General features: G+C 28.6%; 1 protein-coding gene across 3 annotated transcripts in view; it reads right to left on the reverse strand.

Annotated features, from left to right (window-relative positions):
• Positions 1 to 14979, reverse strand: part of LOC107438322 (transmembrane protein 39A) — a 44446-nt gene extending 29467 nt beyond the window's left edge. Inside the window, exons 1-4 of one of the 3 annotated variants that reach the window (XM_087159899.1) lie at positions 14215 to 14607; positions 11936 to 12128; positions 10065 to 10149; positions 8388 to 8471 (exon numbers count right to left, since the gene is read on the reverse strand). In XM_087159899.1, the coding sequence (XP_087016025.1) occupies positions 8388 to 8471; positions 10065 to 10136 (156 nt within the window). In that variant the 5' untranslated portion in view covers positions 10137 to 10149; positions 11936 to 12128; positions 14215 to 14607. Of the gene's footprint in view, positions 1 to 8387; positions 8472 to 10064; positions 10150 to 11935; positions 12129 to 14214 lie in introns of those variants that run through there. The other 2 variants (XM_043045461.3, XM_071184229.2) reach the window with 2 other exon arrangements.
• Positions 14980 to 19571: the final 4592 nt, after the last annotated feature.

The following is a 19571-nucleotide window of genomic DNA, read 5'->3' on the forward strand; positions in this document are numbered from 1 at the left end:
AAATGAATAAATAGTAAGAATGAGTAGTAAATTAATAAAAACTTTTACTGAATGACGCAACATTCATCGGACTCAGTAACTCCTATATAAAATAAATAAAATAAACATTTTTCAATTGTAGAATAAGAAATACAGTAGAACCCTGAAAATCCAAATTTCTCAAAAAATGCTTATCAAAAGCATCGTGATCTATTGAAAACAAATCCCAGGTCATTAATTAGAAAATATGAATTTTAATTAAAGTGCAGACCATGCAAAATCTGACTATCAAACGATTTCTCATAATTTCTTCGAGAACTTGAGTTAGGAAAAAGTATAACTCGAAAATAATAATAATATAAGAAATTTTCGCCACCACCTGAAATTGATAATCATCAGGTTCGACCCGAGTAAGACTGGGCCCTATTATATATGGACGTCGATTTTTTATTATTATGTGAATTTGCAAAGGAGAATTTTTGACCTTTATGTCGAAGAATATATGAAATTGAATAGTTAAAATATATAAAATTTTGAATATATAATATATATTTTGAATAAATAATTTTTCTCTTTTGAATATATAAAATTTATATAATTGTGTAGTTCACGTTTATTAGTATTTTCGTAAACTAAACTCATAGTTTTTAAATTTTTTTATGTACAGGAAAAGCAAGTCGCTGTAAATATATCATGTGAATCATTCACTTCTGAAAATAATAGTAGCCCTTCTTTCATAACTCGAATGAATTTAAGAGTTATTGAATTTTATAGTTAGTTTGATGCTTTTTTTTTCCCGAAGTGACTCGTTTAAAACCTGAAATAACTGCATAGTCATATTTTGACGATATCATTTTGAATGAATATAATTTTGATGAATTCCCAATTTACAAAAAATATGGTATGAAATTTCAGAAGAAACTAGCTATTTTCAAAGCCCTTTTTAATTTAACATAAGTGAAAAATATGAATTATTATGTTTAACTTTTCATTATAATAAATAAATCGCCTGAAATTACTTTATCAAATTCAGTTTAAAAAGTTTTCAAATAATATAATTAAAACATGGTATCTGGGTAAATACCTCACACCATGATGATTCTAAAAAAAAAATTTAAAAAAATATTACATCCATAGTATGTGTACAAGGGATATCGTGAGTATTATATTCTTTAAACATAACTCAGAAACGTATATTTCTTAAAAAACAAATACGTAAACAATTGAATCAGAAAAATTCCTATCTAATAAAGGGGGCCGGAATAGCCTGGTCGGTAGGGCACTGGGTCCATGTTCAAAAGGTTGTGTGTTCGACCCCCGCTGGCTGAAGACTACCCATGTAGTAAATGGTGACTGATGCACGTTAAATTTGTCAGGCAATAAAGTCCTCCATGTTCCCGTAAAAAATCATACCTTTGGGGATACTGATCCAGGAGTTTCTGTGCTTTTTTGTTTCTTTTTTTTTTTGGATTGATTGAAAATTATAAGGCTAAGAGGATGAGCACTAGTAGTTGTAACCCATAGTAGTCGATCACAGAGGTGACTGGTTGATACGAATTCTACTCCCAGTTCGCACCGACCACAGAACTGACGTAAGATATAGTCAGTGGTCGACAACTCAGGGTAAGAATTCCCTTTCCGTTGTGCGAACCGAGGGAGGTTTTCCTCGCAATGAAACGTGGATACGGATTATTAGCTCAATGAAGCTACGAAGGCTAGTTTGTCCAAATGCTGGATGCAGGAGTTCGATTGAATCCTGGTTATTGTTATAGAATAATCAGCTTCGAAATGATAGGCAAGTTTTTCCAATTTAAAATCCTTATAGTAAGAAATGTACTCACAATTTTAAAAAATATGAATATGTAATCAGACTATGAACAGAATCTATGGGAAATTAGAAATAGGCGTGTAATCAAAATACTTGGCAATCCTTAGTAGTTTAAAGTTTTGTATGAAAAAATGATTTACTAGAAATTAAAAGGTATTAGTTTATAGACATTTTAGTTTCTGATATATATATATATAGTGGTTGTATAGGTCAAAATAATCGAAACAATGAAATACTAACGAATTTTTTCATATTTCTCAAAGAATACTTAGAAAATTATTTTAGAAGTGTTTAAGTCATGCGCTTTCTCATATCTATTAATTAAGTTAAAGGAATATTTTTGAATATCTTATTCCAAAACAATAAGCGAAAAGCTTGCGACTCCGATCAATTACGTTGATTATCATATGAAAAAACAATTGTGTACATACTAATGTAATTAAACTTGTATTATAAAGTAATCCGATTTTTTTAATATTATGAACAGTTGTTTAGCATTCTTTAATTATGGATCAGAAAGTCTTATTTTAGTTTTATTATACATATAAGATAAGCACGTGAGGCATCTTCAGTCCATAGCGTACTAAAAAAAAATAAAGATAGTCTTCTTCCCTATAGTCCCGGCTAGTACAACTACACATTTGAATGGCCAGAAGGAACCGGTTTTATTCATAGACCCCATAGTAACAGGAAGAGATGGATGAAGTTTCTTGTTTTTCTTATGCATTATATGATAGAGAGCTTCTTTTCTTTTCTTTTTTTTTCTATTTTTGTTTCCTACTGTTTACGCCACAAATGCGAGGTGAAAATACTTGGGGGAAAAAATAAAGATTGTATGCAGCTGAAAATTGTATTTGTATAAATTATTTATTTCCGAAATGCTTATCAATAATGATTTATTTTATTAATTATTTTTCTTAAAAAAAACTAGCAACTGCGAGGATAAAAATTAAGATCGTAAGGAATAAAATAAGATCTCACTATTTGTAATTATAAAATATTCATCAAGATTTTTTTTTTCGGATAATAAAACTGTCCCATATCTTTATTATAACTGTTCCAAAATATATTGATATTTATGGATTAAAGATATGACATGATTTTCTTACCGGTTTCCAATATTTCCATTTTGTTTTTAATTTTCTCCCTTCCTTTTTCAATAATTGTCGTTGAACAGCCGGCCCAATTTCGAATTTATGAATACCAACTCCGTAGCCTAGTATTTTTGAACACAATACAGAAGACAAAGTAACTCTTCGATCAAGTATTGGGAGAAAATTGCCTTCGTGGAGAACGTTTTGAAAGAAATGATACGCCTTTTCTTCAGGTGGACATGAAAACCACGAAAACCTACCAAGATTAGTCTGACGGATCCATGATCCGTCTAGCACTGAGGATATTTTTTGTCAACATTGCGCTCGGTGTGAGCCGTGGGCGGATTTCATATGACCAACTATCACTTGGATTCGAAATCGTACCACCTCATTTGGAGGTGAGCACTCTATCCCCTGAGCCACCACGGCTCTTCCATTCTGATAATTATGTTACCGTCAAAGTTTGAAAGCCAACATTCTATAGAATGTCTAGGGGTTGTTATACCTTAACTAGCCAGTGAGTTGAAACGCCTTAAACTTGCAGGCAGTGTCTCATATTTCACACATTTCCTAAGCATTCTATATAATGAAAAACCTTCAAAGTGTAGAATATGTCGTTTCGAAAGTAATGAAATGTAATTCAAACGTCATTGAAGCTTACCATATCAGAGCAAGTAGTTTAATTTTAATTTCTTCATTTGTATATGAAAATTTTGTTTCCCTTCATATGGCATGGATTCTTCAAGGCATAAATTTTGTTTTATTCAACTTTCATTTTCCCTACGCATTTTGAAGACATTTATTTAATGGCCCTCTCAATATTTTTTCCAAATAACATTTAAATTGTCGAGGAATGGGCGTAATTTACAGAATAGCCTTGCCAGGACCTTTCGTTTTTACTTTCCCTCAATATCATTTGTCATTCTATAGAATGCCCAGCTATTACATATAGTGTCTAGGGAAAGTATATAACAATTCTCATATTTCGTGCTTTGTAAAAAAAAAAAAAAGAAAAAAAAAAGCCTGGCGTTCCATGCAATGTTATGGAATGCCGATGTCTCATACTTTGCCCCGGTAACAAATGATGCATGCATACAGCCATCACCTCCTACATTAGAAAGTCTCCACACGGCCTTTTATAAGTAGTCCGCGCAGACTATTCAAAAAGTGAGCCAGTTGTGCTCATGAACCTAAAACCTTTTCTCTAATAATAATAAAAGTAATAAAAGTTAATAATAATAAAAGTAATAAAAGTTAATAATAATAAAAGTAATAAAAGTTAATAATAATAAAAGTAATTGAGAGAAATTTATCATCTATATTTGAGAATTGAATCTGTAGTGGTTGACAAGTGAATAAGGCAAACCAATAATATTGATAAATGAAACAAATTTTTAGTCATATATTTGCTACCACTTTTATTATTAAATGACTATGTATTAAATGACTCGTTCGGAAAGTGGATATCCTTCACAGTGGTCTGATCAGACTACCTATAAAAAACCGTGTGGAGACTTTCAGTTATAGGAGGCGTTGATACAGCCCTGAATTAAAGATTCATAACTGAGTTTTATTATAAAATTTTACGAAGCATTTTAAAACTTTATTTAATAAAACAGGCAACGTGATTTGTCTCTACGTAAATTGTGCAACAAAGTTTGAAAGGTAATATTATTTCACCCTACACATTTTCAAAAACAATTACTTTCATTTCGTTAAAAATTCTTCAATACTTTTCATAAACTTAAAATTAAATTAACCAAATAGCAAATTCTAAATATTTAGAATTTTTTTTTTTTTTTTTTTTTTTTTTTATGCGCAAACATTAATAGGCTCGGATTTTGCTGCTATTTTAATTTTTCAATATTAAATATTCCGGAACTTATTTCAGCAGTTGTAAGCACCTATGAAATAAAATTGGAAATTATAAAGTGGGAAATGAACTGGAAATTAGCTTTCATTGAAGTGTAATGTCTGGATTAAAAGTAAATGTATAAATTTAATCTTGAAACAAATGATATTTCAATAGAACGAAATGAGTATTATCTTTCAATTTATTATCTTTCATTCGCGGATTTTTTTTATTACATAACCTATATGTAAAGTAACATTTTCCCCACTAAAGAAATTCAAGAATTTGTTATATAAAAATACGCTTATTATGTAAAGTAGGATATTTGTCTAATTTTAAGAAATAAAGAATTATTTTAATCAGACAAAAGCTAGAAAGCTTTAGCTTCATTTCAGAGAATAGATCATATCAAATGTTTTAAATATTTTCTTCTATTGATTAGACAAAATATTTTTCGTAACTATGTTTTATTTATTCATCAAAAATAAGAAAATGTATTATTTATTGAAGGGGTAAATCATGTGTTATTTTCTGAAGATAAATTCATGTATCTAGTTCCAAAAGTTTAATTTAAAATTATTAAATCATGTAATTTCTCATTCCATCGAAATTGGATTATTTCATTAAATAATCAGCACAATTTCCCATTAGAAAATGTATATTTTTTCTGAATTCTTTTGCATGTTTGCTGTTTTGCTCTAAAAATTACGAGTAATAAAAAAAAATTGATAACAGTACATATTTTTACTTTTCCGAAGAAAATAATATTTACTATCTGTTGAAATAAAAAAATTGCATTTTACTAATAACCTGGAAGTTGTAAAAATCGCAGAATCAATTTATTCATATAACTTTTCCTCTGAATTCCTGTTTTTAATGTATGGGCAAATGTATGTTTTGTAAACTCTATTTAAATAGAATTTATTGAGAGTGAAACAGAAGATTTCACAGTTAATGTTTTTAAATTTTTGAAATTTTTTTACCTATAACTCAAAAATATTTTATTAAAAACTTTTGAAAATTTCCGATTTGTAGATTTCTATATTTTAATGAAATCATTCGTTCAGGGAGGGGGGGGGTTGATTATGAGACTGACGCGCTGCCTAGTTCGCTATCGAGGCTCGGTGAGGGGTTACTAACTGCTGACTAAATAATAATAATAAAGTATAGTGTCTTTCCATTTGTATAATACCAGATTTCAATGCATACCCATAATATTAATTCTTATCTTTTATCCCGGAACTTTAAGAATCGAAGGAAAGATCAAAGACGTAAAGCGTTTTCCAAAATAAAATTCGCAAAACATTAAGAAATTTCTACAAGTAAAGAAAATCACTTATTCTACCAGTAAGGAGAGGCTAAAATTTGGCTACTTTTTTCGAATGAACCGCCATTCCTTAAACCAATCAGTGACCAGCCGACTAAGGGGGTTGCTTTTTTTTCACTTCGCATAATTAGGTAAATCAACGCCTTCATTGTAGGTGGCAGCACAATAACTCAGTTAGCTTAGATTTAAAGTTCAAATTTCGTGATGTCTTTGTACCATTTTTCTCGGTCAAATTTAAAAATAATTCTGTTCTTTTTTTTTTAAATGAAAGATAAGAATTTAACCTTAATTTTCCCTTCTTAAAAACTAGATGAGAGAAAAACTACTATGGATAAAAACTGTTGGAAGTTGGAATAAGTTTTTCGAATTTAAAAAATAGTAAAAAATTTTTTTAATTTAATTCCAGACAGGATAATAAAGATATTTTTATTTTCTTTCGTTTCCAAAAAACAGAACGTTATTATCTTGAAAATTGACGATTTTATGCAGTACTGAACTGTCCATAGAATAACATGGGGGTTGCTTTTCTCCCGATCGAGCGAGCGAACGGCCTTAATCATCTCTGATTATAAAAAATATAGGGAAGGCAAATAATATAATTAAATTTAAGCACGATAAACAGTTGGGGTCATAAATAACTCACTTGTCTTGCTATGTTTACAAGATTTTGACATATTTAAAAAACAAAAAAATTGCTAATTTGATAATTAATCTGCAGTTTATAGTGCTTAAAGACTGGATAAAAAATAATTTAAGGTGAAAATTATTCATAAATTAAAAAAAGGTAACATTTAATATCATATATATTAATCAGGTCAAATTTTTTTATAAGTTTTTTTGATCTTATACGTTTTTACACATAAATTAGGAATTATTAAATACAGTAGCTACATCAGAATCCTATAGGAGTGCCGTTTATCACAGAACTCATTAATACTAAGCCAGTAGTACCTAATACAACCATTAAATAAGTATCAATGGCATCAATAATAATTTGGCGAATGCCCCTTCCCCCCCAAAAATTAGTATCTAATAGTTTATGTTTTTTCGAATTTATGAAGCAGGTAAATGTTATATAAAATGTAAAATAAATATTTTAAATTGGATTGTCTTGATATATTTGCAATACATCAAATGTCTGATTTAAAAGAAAAACAATTTATAATTAATTACCATAATAAACATTAAAACAAATTATGATTTTTATAGTTCATCAAATTGAATTTTGGAATCAAAGTGTTCAGCAGGTGAGATTGATGAAAAACAAATAACAAAAAGTTTGTTAAAAAACTTTTTTCTTTACAGTAAATTCAAGAGGCAGTTGTTAATTTAAATTCATACTGCATTATAAACTGATGTACAAATTTTTTTTAGTTAATCATTGCACTAAATTTAATGTTTCATTGTTTAAAACCATTATGCTTAAAAATAAAAAAGTAAAATACGTTTGTCACAAGTTTTTTTAAATTCATAATTTTAAAAATGATTCATTATTATAAATGAAAATATAACTGAGATTTGTTCATTTACAAAAACACCAAACCAAATTGTTTTAGATAATTTAAAAGTAATTAAATAAGAATTAATTATTTTCTTCATTACATTGATATTTTTATGAACTTTTTTCTAATCTAGTTTAAAATAATTAATTTTAATTATACTAAAAATTTTGTCCAGTTTACACTTCCATTTAAAATATTATGCTCAGTTACTAAGCATATTATTAATCAACTAAAGTATGTTTAATCTTGTTGAAGGTACAACAAATTCTAAAATATGATATTGTAACAAATTTACCTGTAAAAAAAATTTTTGTTACCAAACACACAGTGCTTAACACTAAATATATACAGATTTACAATCTGTTACTGATGCTATATGATCGATCATCATCAAAATAAATTGCTGGAATTATTGTTGACCACGACTTTAAACCATTGATTAATTTTTCTTAAATTTTATTCCAGGATAATGATTACTTTTCAAATGTATTTAATTATAACTCAGGCAAAAAATATTTTGATATACATACATACTATATTATTAAAGCTTATTTTTAAAAAAATTTCTATGTCTTCTTTTATTATTTAATTTATTTTCGCAAAATGTCAACAACAGTAGTAGGTTCTCTTTTTTCTCCTTATAGCAAATATGTAAAATTTCTAGGAACTTTTTTTTCCAATGTGGGTTACAGTGGGATATGTATGTTTATAATTTAATCCTGAAATCCACTGATCAAAATATTTGTAGATAATAGTATTATTAAAATCATTTTGTAAGTTAGAAACTGCTGTATGTTAGACTTACTTGTTTCAGAAGATAAATTGGAAATCTTCTAGCTACCATGATTAAACAAAAAGCCAAGAGGTAAGGATCAATGAGATAATAATTCTGAAAAGAGAGAAATAAAATCATAACTGTAAATCACCATGCATTCAATGAAAATTCATACAGTCAATGCTCTTAGGTACGACCCACCCACCATTTTTATGACCATTTCATCACAATGACCGGGAATGCAATGAATAGCAAATGGGACATAAAGTCCCATTTGCTTTTCTGTAGATGCAATATTACTTTAATGCCCAATAGAATGTCTGAACAGTGTTCATTCCAATATGGTAAGTGAAATTTTGCTTTTATTTTATTTATATACTGCCTGGTGAACCACCTTCACCGAATTAGCATTTTCACGAGTCCTAATTGCTGACGTTGTGAAAGAGATGAAATCATGGGCAGGAATCATTTGTTGGGATGCATGGGCTCTGCATGGGGGCTCAGAGTTGAAGTGATACTGGAACGCTCGACATCTGCTGGTGGGACATTGACTTTTTTCTCTTATTGTGTTCTGTTATAATCTTATAAGAGTTTGACATTTTCCTTTGCTACTAGAAATAAAAATAAAAAATTAAAAAAAAAAATTTTTTTTTATTTATTTATTATTATTATGTTTTTAATTTCAAGAACTAGAACATCCTGTCTAGGTTTTTCTGAGAGGTGCCTATTTTGTGAAAATTTAGAAATAATTTGTGAAAAATTAAAAATTATATTAAAAGATTAACACAAAAATATGGATTTATCGTTTCTTGAGGGATTCAAAATAAAATTTTAAGAAAAAGTATTTTTTAAAACTACCGTTCTTCCTAAAGTTGAATTTGTGAAGGTACCGCTAAACGTAAGTAAATTCGGCCTGGACAGACTCCTGACATCACTCCAAAAACAGCATTTCAGAGCTTTCTAAACATTTTTCCATTGACAATGTGTTTTAAAAGACTCTTTTAAATGACTCAAACTACTATTTCTTTTGATGTTACCATTCATTACAGAACAGGTGAAACATCTTGAATTTTCTATGAATCAAGATAGAGTGACAAGATCACCAACTCTTATCCTATATGGTCCTTGGCAATATCTATGGTAAAAAAGATCGGTTACTTTCATTATTGAGAATTAGAAATGTATACTGAATCCTAGCCGGGAAATCAGAGTCAAACATTCAAAACGTTTGTAATTCAGAAAGCCTCAATAGCTTTTTTAAAGGTTTCTACAGATTAATTAATCATAATTTTCTTTCATCTTTTCTTTTTGAGTATTTTAAAAGTCTCCAGGAAATGATTCAAACTACTATTTCTTTTGAAGCTACCATTCATTACAGGTGAAACTTGTAAACAGTTCTCTGTGCATATGTAATTTTGCAAAAATGGCTGCTTATAATCAGCATGATGCCATTTGCTTAGAACAGACATAAAAAATTTCAAAGCAAGATTGATTAGATTGGAGGCGGAATTTGCCAAAATAAATGCAGTATTTATAAGTAAATATTTGCTACAGCTTTAAATATTCATATTATCGAGACATTACATTATATCTATTCTTTTTTTAAATTTTAGGGGTCATTATATTGAGCATTGACTATATTAGCTTTATAAAGGAATTAATATTATTACATCATAAATGCTTCTATAAATTGTTGCATCATATTACCATGGAAATGGTTAAAACATGAAGTTCAAACATAAGTAAATTTCTTATTAAAAATCTCCATTTATTGATCATTCAAAACCAAATTCTGTAAAAGAAAATGATTTAACTTAGTGAAATATCTGAAATAGGAAAGAAAACGATCAACAAAAATACACTTTGCCGCTTTATATATTAAAAGAAACTCTAACAGTAAAGGAACAAGAATTATTATGTATGCAAACAAAGCCTTACATGAAAATGACAAGGTAGAATGAGAATTAGCAATTAAATAAATAAAAAAATTTCGTAGTAAATGTAACTTTTACAAAGAAATAGCTTCTTTTAATGATATTGGTTAAATTTATAATTATTTTCATTGTCCATGTGAGAAAAAAAAATCTCATTCGAAAATTAAAAGGATATGTATGCCCAAGGATACATGATTATGACTGCTCTCACATTTAATATTTCAGTTCTTTGCTGCCAAGTCAAAAAATAAATTTCAGCAGTTATTAAACAATATAGATAACAAATACGCATTAGTGCTCTGTGGTAGAACTTTTGCTGGCTTTCTGCGACTAACCTTCCTAGCACTCGTTTATCTGTGAGATATTCTTAATAAAATTTTATATATGTTACTAATTTATAATAGCGGACGCACTTTGTGCTAATAAAAAAAAATCCACATACAGATTAAAATAGATATTTTTTTAATTGTAAATGTAATAATCCTAAAAAAAGTAGCTCTAATATTATGGACAACATTCTCGAATTTTGAAAGTTGTCATCACGTAAATAAATAAATTAAAAATTACGAAATCTGCAGCAGTAACTGCTGAAAAAAAGATTGATGACAAAATCACTTGAATTTACAATGGAACCATGAGAATCAAACTCATTAAAAAGGGGTTACTCATGTGTGTTTCGAAATTTGCTTGCCGTAATAAATAACATTGCATTAAAAATATCAGATTTTAAAAACTATGAGGAAATAAATAACAAGAACCGGCATAAAATTGATCAAAAAATTATTGACTCATTCGCCAAAAAGTAAAACTTTAGACAGCGAATCAAATTTCCCATCCTAGAAAGAAACATGTCAGAATCTTTAAAAGCCGTTTGAAAATCAATAGCAATAACTGCCGAAAAAACAAGCAAAACGCCAAATGGACTTACGATACCATCGGCGTAAATTGAGTACATCAAAAATTTATTATTCAATTGCAGGATTTGAATTTCCAGTGTCGCAATATAAATAAATAAAAAAAAAGAAAACAGAATGTTAAAAACCATGTAGAAATCAGTAGCAATAACTGCCGGGAAATAAAAAAAAAGCATCAAAACAAAAAAAAAAAAAAAAACGGGAGTTTGTCACAATAAAAATTCATAATCAAATGCGGAATTTGAATTTGGTTTCCATAAAAAATTTTAATAAAAAAGAATTTTTATAAAAAACAGTGAAAATTCTTAGCAATTGCTATATAAGAAGTTCATGATTCATTTTGACATGCTCAATTGGCACAAATTGAGCATGTCAAAAAGTAATTACTTAAGTGCGTGATTTGAACTTCACATGTTTGTAGCTCATTATACACATGACAACCTGGAAGTAGTTATCTCCTTCCAACATTCTTAAGGGCTTTTAAAAATGAAAATCAAAATTAATTATTATTTTATGACTCACCTAGATCATATCAAAATACCAACCCTGGAATAAAATTTTACTTTAGCAGGGAAGATGACTCTTTTTCTTTTTAAATGAAAGAAAAGTGATATTGCAATGCATTAATACATTATACACAATTTTATATTTAACCTACCATTGCATCTACATTTTATAAAAGTGGTTTGAATGTAAAATAACATTCTTACAAATAATTGGACATACTCACTAAAGCAAAATCGGTGTGTGAATAAGGAAGCCAAAATACACTTCTATATAAATTTACATATTGTCCAGCTATTGCACACAAACTCAGAACTAAAGCATCAACTTCAAATAATAGATCAGAAGAGGGAGACAAATCAGGAAGGGGGATGTGTTTAGGAGGAATGACCTGCGGCTGGGTAGGCAAGTCTGTGTGTCTAACAAAGAAAAACACAGATAAAATGTTAAGCTCTTAGATTTTTTATACACTTATACAAGAATATTCTAGATGTTTCAAATAGTTGTATTTTGAAACTTCCATTTTATAATTTAAGAAATTTTAGGAATTATAATTAGAGAGAAAATTTCATATTTAGACATTTTTGAAATTATAATGAACATAAAAAAAAAAAACTCTAAAACATGTAAGTTGTAACACAATGATTCAGTATGCATTTAATTTTCACGGGTAAAATTTAAGAATATTTAACTCATTATAAGTTCGACAGCATACTTATTATTTGATTAATTTATTTCACTGGTGCAAGTAAATTTAGCATTTTTTTATTTATTCAAATAAAAAAAATTTAAAAAATTTAAAAAAAAAATGGAATATAATGTTAGTCATTTTATTTAATTTTATAACCAGCCAACCTAATTCTGAGTTTACGACTATCAACTTTATAGTCTTGTAATTTTGACGACTAAGAAAGAGCTATTAGCTTTTTACATTATTTACTTAACTATTTGCTAAGAGGTTAAACTACTTTACTTAACTATTTGCTAAAGCTAAACAAACCAAAATTGATTTATTTATTCCTAGTTCTAAAGCTGCAGAAATTCTTATCTTAATTATTTATTTATTTTTTTGTAAATAACAATACTTAAGTGCATATTTTGTATTTTTAAGTACTTGCATCTAAAAAATTTTTTAAAGTAAAGCATTTTACAATTTATCTGCTCCAAATTAATATTTTAAACTTATTTAGCAAGATAAGCAAATTGATTGAGTATTATAAAGATTTTCCACTGTATATTCACTAAGAAAATTTTAAATACACGTTTCTGTATAGTGAAATTGCGTGAAACGTGATGATATAAAATTTTAAAAATACAAAATACGATATGTAAATCCTGTAAATATGAATTGCAGTGCTTGATTTTAAATAATGCAAACACGAATTCCTTTATGTGATTTTAAATCATGTGAATGTAATTTTAAATCGCATTCAAATCGAATTAAGTAGGAAAAAGCGTAAAATCAAATATCATTTTTCCCAGGAATTTTAAAAAGACTAACTTGTTTTGAAGAGGCAGATTTCTTTATTTTAAATTGAAAGAAAGTGTAAAAAACTCATTTGCAATACCAGCATACCTGAAAGTCATAAAATGCAATGACTTAATCGTGAGAAAATTGCGGCTAGGCGAAACAAAGAAAAAAATTCCCCTTTAAATCTCAGCTAGATTGACCTGTCTGTCAGGATATGGGAATTTTGACCATTTGTTTTCTTCTTCTCAGTAGTAATACCAAAAATTTTCAACGATAGTGACAAATTTTTTACAAATGGCGTAATTGTAAATTATACATATCAGATGTACTCTATATAAGTACAGATTAAACTTGAACTATCAGCAATTTCATGGGGAGATTTCCGTATCGTGATCTGTGGCAGAATAACTGTCAAGTCTTGGCAACTTTCAGGCAGCTGTCCGCAATAAAAAAAATATTTAAAAAAACCCACAGAAAAGAACAAACTCAAAGGGAATAACTCATAGCCACCCTTTGGCAAATCTCTACATGTTTCTTTTAAAAAATTTCTCGTTTTAAAATAATTTGGCGACTTGCCGATTGTAGTCAAAATATTTTGTTTGCTTTTAGTTTCTCTGTTTTTCTCCTTTTTTTAAAATTATTTATTTGGGCTCAGTATTTTAGTCTTTATGCTAAATCGATTTACCAATTGTTATTTTAGCTTTTTTCACTTAGTTTTAATAAATGCTAATCTTCAATTACTATGGGGCAATGAACCTAATTTGTTATTATAGTTATATCTATGGCAATTAATATATTTTTTTATGTGTACCATAACATAAACTATGTAATTGCAAAGTTCAATTTCTTTTTCCAAATTTGTCTACCATATAAAATTTTTGGACTGCTAAATGAATACTTAGGTGGTCCTATAGGAGCACTTAATTTTCATAACTGGTGTGAACCCAACCCGTAATTTGGTACTGATAGCGGGACCAAGGACCCCCATACAAAAATATTGTAGTTAGTTTATGATTGAAATTAGAAATTATTACCTATCATCCGATGCATGAGCTTGATGTTTATTAAAAGAACTAGATTTAGCATTTCTTCGCCCTCCAGCCATATTAAAATGTACCAATTTCTTCACTCCATGAGCTTAAAAATAACTTAAAATCCAAATTGTAATTCGGATTTACTTATTTATTGGTACACAAGCATGCAGGGTCGTCTGCTCAATTACATATAAGTAAGGCTTATAAGCCTTTGACAAGTAGTGTTAGTAAACATTGAAGCCAACTGTACGGATAGCTGCAACTTTTTCGACGGTTGAATCTGTGCTAGATAAATAAATTGATTTTAAACGCTTTGTGTACCATTCATTGAAACTGAATAAACGGATTGAATTGATAAGAGATATTCGAGTTTATTAATTTTATAAAGCAATCAGTCCGAACTTGGCAAACAATGATATAAGACGGCATTCCCAAAAGAGCAGAAAATCAGGGTCATGAATCGTGGTTGCCGGGAGAAAAGTGTTGCACCAAGCAGACTCCTCAATTCTGCTTTTAACATGTAAAGTCTATGGCGGGCTTCTCACACTTTGAACCGATTTTTCTTGTTTAAGAATCGGAGTAATCAATTTAAAAAAAATACTAATAATTTTTTCAATCTTTCCTATCCACGAAAATGTGGGTCAAATTTTTTGATCTTTATTACTTTTTGCAATATTGGCTTTGAAACTCAAGTCACTTTCTACCTTTGGCTAAGGGAGGGAAGCAACTTTCTCCCCCAAGCTCATACGACTGCGGTTTCACCGTGACTAATCTTCTCTGTTGGGGATCTTCCTCCCTCTCTCTCTGAAATACTTTTACTCTGTTCCTTGGCAAACAATGATATAAGACGGCATTCCCAAAAGAGCAGAAAATCAGGGTCATGAATCGTGGTTGCCGGGAGAAAAGTGTTGCACCAAGCAGACTCCTCAATTCTGCTTTTAACATGTAAAGTCTATGGCGGGCTTCTCACACTTTGAACCGATTTTTCTTGTTTAAGAATCGGAGTAATCAATTTTAAAAAAATACTAATAATTTTTTCAATCTTTCCTATCCACGAAAATGTGGGTCAAATTTTTTGATCTTTATTACTTTTTGCAATATTGGCTTTGAAACTCAAGTCACTTTCTACCTTTGGCTAAGGGAGGGAAGCAACTTTCTCCCCCAAGCTCATACGACTGCGGTTTCACCGTGACTAATCTTCTCTGTTGGGGGTCTTCCTCCCTCTCTCTCTGAAATACTTTTACTCTGTTCACATTCTTTTGGAAATCTTTTTCTCACACTGCCCTTTTGAAGAACTGGTACGGGGACGGCGTTTTAAAAATCGATAGCTTACTTTTCATTTATAAGCTTATAATGTATTATGAAAAATATATTCGCTGTTAATTCGTTCCTTTCGTATAAATTTTATTTATTTAGAAGTAATATTTTTCTTGCATTTTACTAATTTTGAGAGTAGAATTTATTTTTTAAATATATTATCTCCCTCCCCCTTTTTTTGTAATTTTTTTCTTCTTCTTGTTTTTTAAAGATATTTTAGAATCAAAATATTTAGCTTTTGAAATAGTGAGTTTAATTAAATCAAGATAATGACGTAAAGATCTTCCACTATACTATAAAGTCGAAACTATAAAGACCAATATACAATATGAAAAAAACCTAATCTTTTCTTTTCCTTTTTCTTAAAAAAAAAATCTGTCGTACACTCATTTGTCGTCTTAAAAAACATTTACATTAAATATAAACGTAAAGTGGTGCAATTTTTCCATCTTATAAATAGTTTTAACTACTCTAATGGCTGGGATAATTTGTTTTTCCACGGTAAAAAAAAATAAAGTAAAATAAGCTAGTACTCAAGAACGCACATCCTCCAACCATGACCAAGCACTTAGCCCTGTATTGTGAAATTTCTATTCAATTCAGTAAACGAAGAAAAATATGAACATATGTATATGTAAGGTGTTAAGTAATAAAATCCTTTATTGAATTTTTAGAAATTTTTTAAAAAAATGAAGTAAAAGAACATTAGTGGACACATATAATATTTACGGGAGAAAAATACAAACGATATCAAAATACAATGAATCACTGCTGAAGAAGGTAAGACTGAAAATATTAAAACCAGTTTGATTGCCAGGGGAAATAGAAAGAATGCGAACTGTGATTATTATAAACACCACGAAATTTCATCGTGATAATTTAAAAATTAAGTTGTAATATTTAGAGTTAAGCTTCTCTTTGTTACATCAGGCAATCAAATTCGTTTTGATGTTTTCAGTCCTGATTCCTTTGTTGTATTTCACTAGATTTTGAAACTATTGTTTTTTTTTTTTTTTTTTTATTGCTTGAACATTAATTTGTCATTCCTAATGTATACTTTTTAACACTTTTTTTTTACAAGATTCTAAAAATATATATTAAGGGTAGTAATTATGCAATCACTTATGTATTTAATAGCGAGAAATTTTTCAAATTCACATTAAAAGTGTATAATATAATTTTTCTTCACATTTTTTCGTTCTTTTACATTGGTAGAATAAAGTATGTGAGCAATGTGTTATTTTAATTTCTCTTCCATGCCCCTTATTAGCCATTCCCAGAGATGTGTTTTCTGAGAAAAAATTTTTGCACTGCAAACAATGCCGGAATTAACTTTAATTAATCTAATTATAGTTTATTAAAATATTAGAAAGCTAAATTTAAGAAAGCAAAATTTAAAAAAGTGAAGTTTTAAATAAAGTTAAATTGAAAATTTGAAAGTTAAATATAATAAAGGATATTAATATAAGAAAGTCCAATTTTTTTATTACAGGAATTTACAGTCCTTGTTGTAGAAAAATTTGTTTGCTCAGCCCTTCGTCAAAATGTTATAAACTTTAAGACATGCAGAAAAGTGTTCTTCAAAAATTGAAAAAAAATTTTAAATGATGTGGAATTAAAATTTCCGTATAAAAATTAAATTATTGCGTGTGATGTGTATTTGGTAGAAAATTTATTAAAATGATTTTAATACTCTTGTTTTCACGCTCCACATGTTGGTATCAAACTTTGGACTAAATATTCATTCAGATAGGAATGTTTTTTTGTAATTTTTTTTAATAAATGTCGTGAAACTGCCGACCCAATTGCGAATATTAATGCTTAACTTCGTAGTCTTTTTATTTTGAATCCAATCCAAATGACAAGGGAATTTTTCGATCAAGTATTGGGAGAAAATTTACCTTCGTGGAAGACTTTTTGAAGGAAACTAACCCGCATTTGGGTTACAAGGAGAGGAAAAACACGAAAACCTCCCAATGTTAGATAGGAATTCGCATCGACCAGTCATGACTGGGATTCTATCCCGGTTCACCACATTGGAAGTTAGGTATGTTTCAATAGATTTCATTTCTTTAAAATGATATGAAAAAAAAGCTTCAAATAGGTTATTTTTATTTAATATATTCCTTGAAATAACATGGAAAAAAATAAGCGAAACATAGGATAAATAAAAATGATATTAAAACTATGTCATATTTTTTTATTTTTTAAAGTTCCTCTATTAATACTAAAAGATAATATGGCCTTAACTGGAAAATAAGAAACAGAGTTTGAAAAGATCGTTTAAATTTATTTTTTTAATTAAATATTAATTAAAATGTTTCCGTAATTCCGTTTATAATATTATAAACTGTAATATATATATTTGTTATATAATAATAAACTGTTTAGCCGATAAGTTGTAAAATGCAAAGACAAGGAGAGAGTGCAAGGAAGCTTCAAATGAGATATTCAATGGTATTTCTATTCCATAGTATATCAGATAAAATTGTACCAAAAAAAAACGAAAGAAAAGGAATAGACAGATAAAGAGATGAAATTCCTCCACTAACTACTATTGTAGTCACTCTTAAACCTTTCCTCAACCTCCTTCAAAGGACCTAAATACTACCCCTTAGTTTGCTCATTATATTATTTAATAACAATTAATGCATATTAATGCTCCGTCTTGATGCATCTATACTAGGAAGACAATTGCTGTGCGTATGGATGGCTTCTTGAAGAAGATTTTCTAGACAGATGAAACACAATTGTTCGGTAAGGCTTTAGTGGGAAGTTTTGTACGCCTAATTAAAATCAAAATTTCCTTCCATTGTCCTCTCCAAGCAAAGTGCTTCTTTCAAATATGTGCTTGACTAACAACGTACTCCCTTTTCAGCATGGAATGTCTAGAAATTCAATGAATGAACTATTTGAGTGATGTGATAAGATAAGCACAGTGTTGACACAAAAACATCACATACTATAGATTGATGCTAAAATACAATATCGATCGAGTTTAAAAATATCTTGACTTTGTAATTTCAGAGTTTTGTTATGAGTGTATCTCAAAAGTTGAAGACACTAATATTTGTGCTTATTCTCCATTTCAAAATTAACTCCTATTTCAGCTAGTATATAATAAGTTATTTAAGGTATCAATGGGCACAACCACTCACATGTTCAAATTATTGCGTTAAAAAATTTCCCATCTACTTTTAGACTTATTTTCTATAAATTAAAATTCAAAGTTTCTATAATTATATTCCACTCCACATAGTATAATATTCCACTCATACGATAAAAAAGAGTGGAATTCTAATTAATATAAATACTTCTAAAGACATTAACATTTTATTTACCATATTATTGAAAAACTATCAAAAAATTGCGAATATCTTTTGTCCCACTAAATAATATCAATTTTAAACTTCTACAAATATATATTTAATATCCAATATTACTTCCTCGTTTTTTATAAAAAAATCAATTTGGAACTTAAACCATTTTATAAAATTTTAATTAAAGTAGAAAATTTATTACTTTGTCTTATAACTGTTTGAAAATGTTAATAAATCAATAAAAAATATGAAAGACGTACTACTTGCGAATTTTAACGAGATCGAAAGCTGAAAATTGAGGAATGAAATTTAAAAACCATAAAATGGCGTCCTCGAACGAAATATCAACAACTAAATAATTCCATAACCATAGATGAAGTTCAACTTCAAATAATCGCGTGGTGTCAATAATTAGTGATAAACGGAAAATCAGATTTCTGTAGGGAGATATTTGTTCAGATGGGTTATTTTGTTCTGTTTAAATGCTACAGAATTGGTGTTAGTGGGATTAAAAAGTCCCGCTGGTATACAAAGGCTAAAAAATTTTTTAAATATTTACAGAAAAAAAAACACTGAACTTTTTCGTATGAATGTGACAGCTAATTAATTTGCGTAATGTTATGTAAGGCATCAAAGATTATTTTCAAAAGTCACATTCTAAAAAGTAAATCTAAAATATCCTAAGAATTTTCACTGAAATGGCAATAAAAACATTCGTTT

This window comes from Parasteatoda tepidariorum, chromosome 3 (genome assembly GCF_982258835.1).
Source record: "Parasteatoda tepidariorum strain Cologne lab strain chromosome 3, Ptep-v5.0, whole genome shotgun sequence".
NCBI lineage: Eukaryota > Metazoa > Arthropoda > Arachnida > Araneae > Theridiidae > Parasteatoda > Parasteatoda tepidariorum.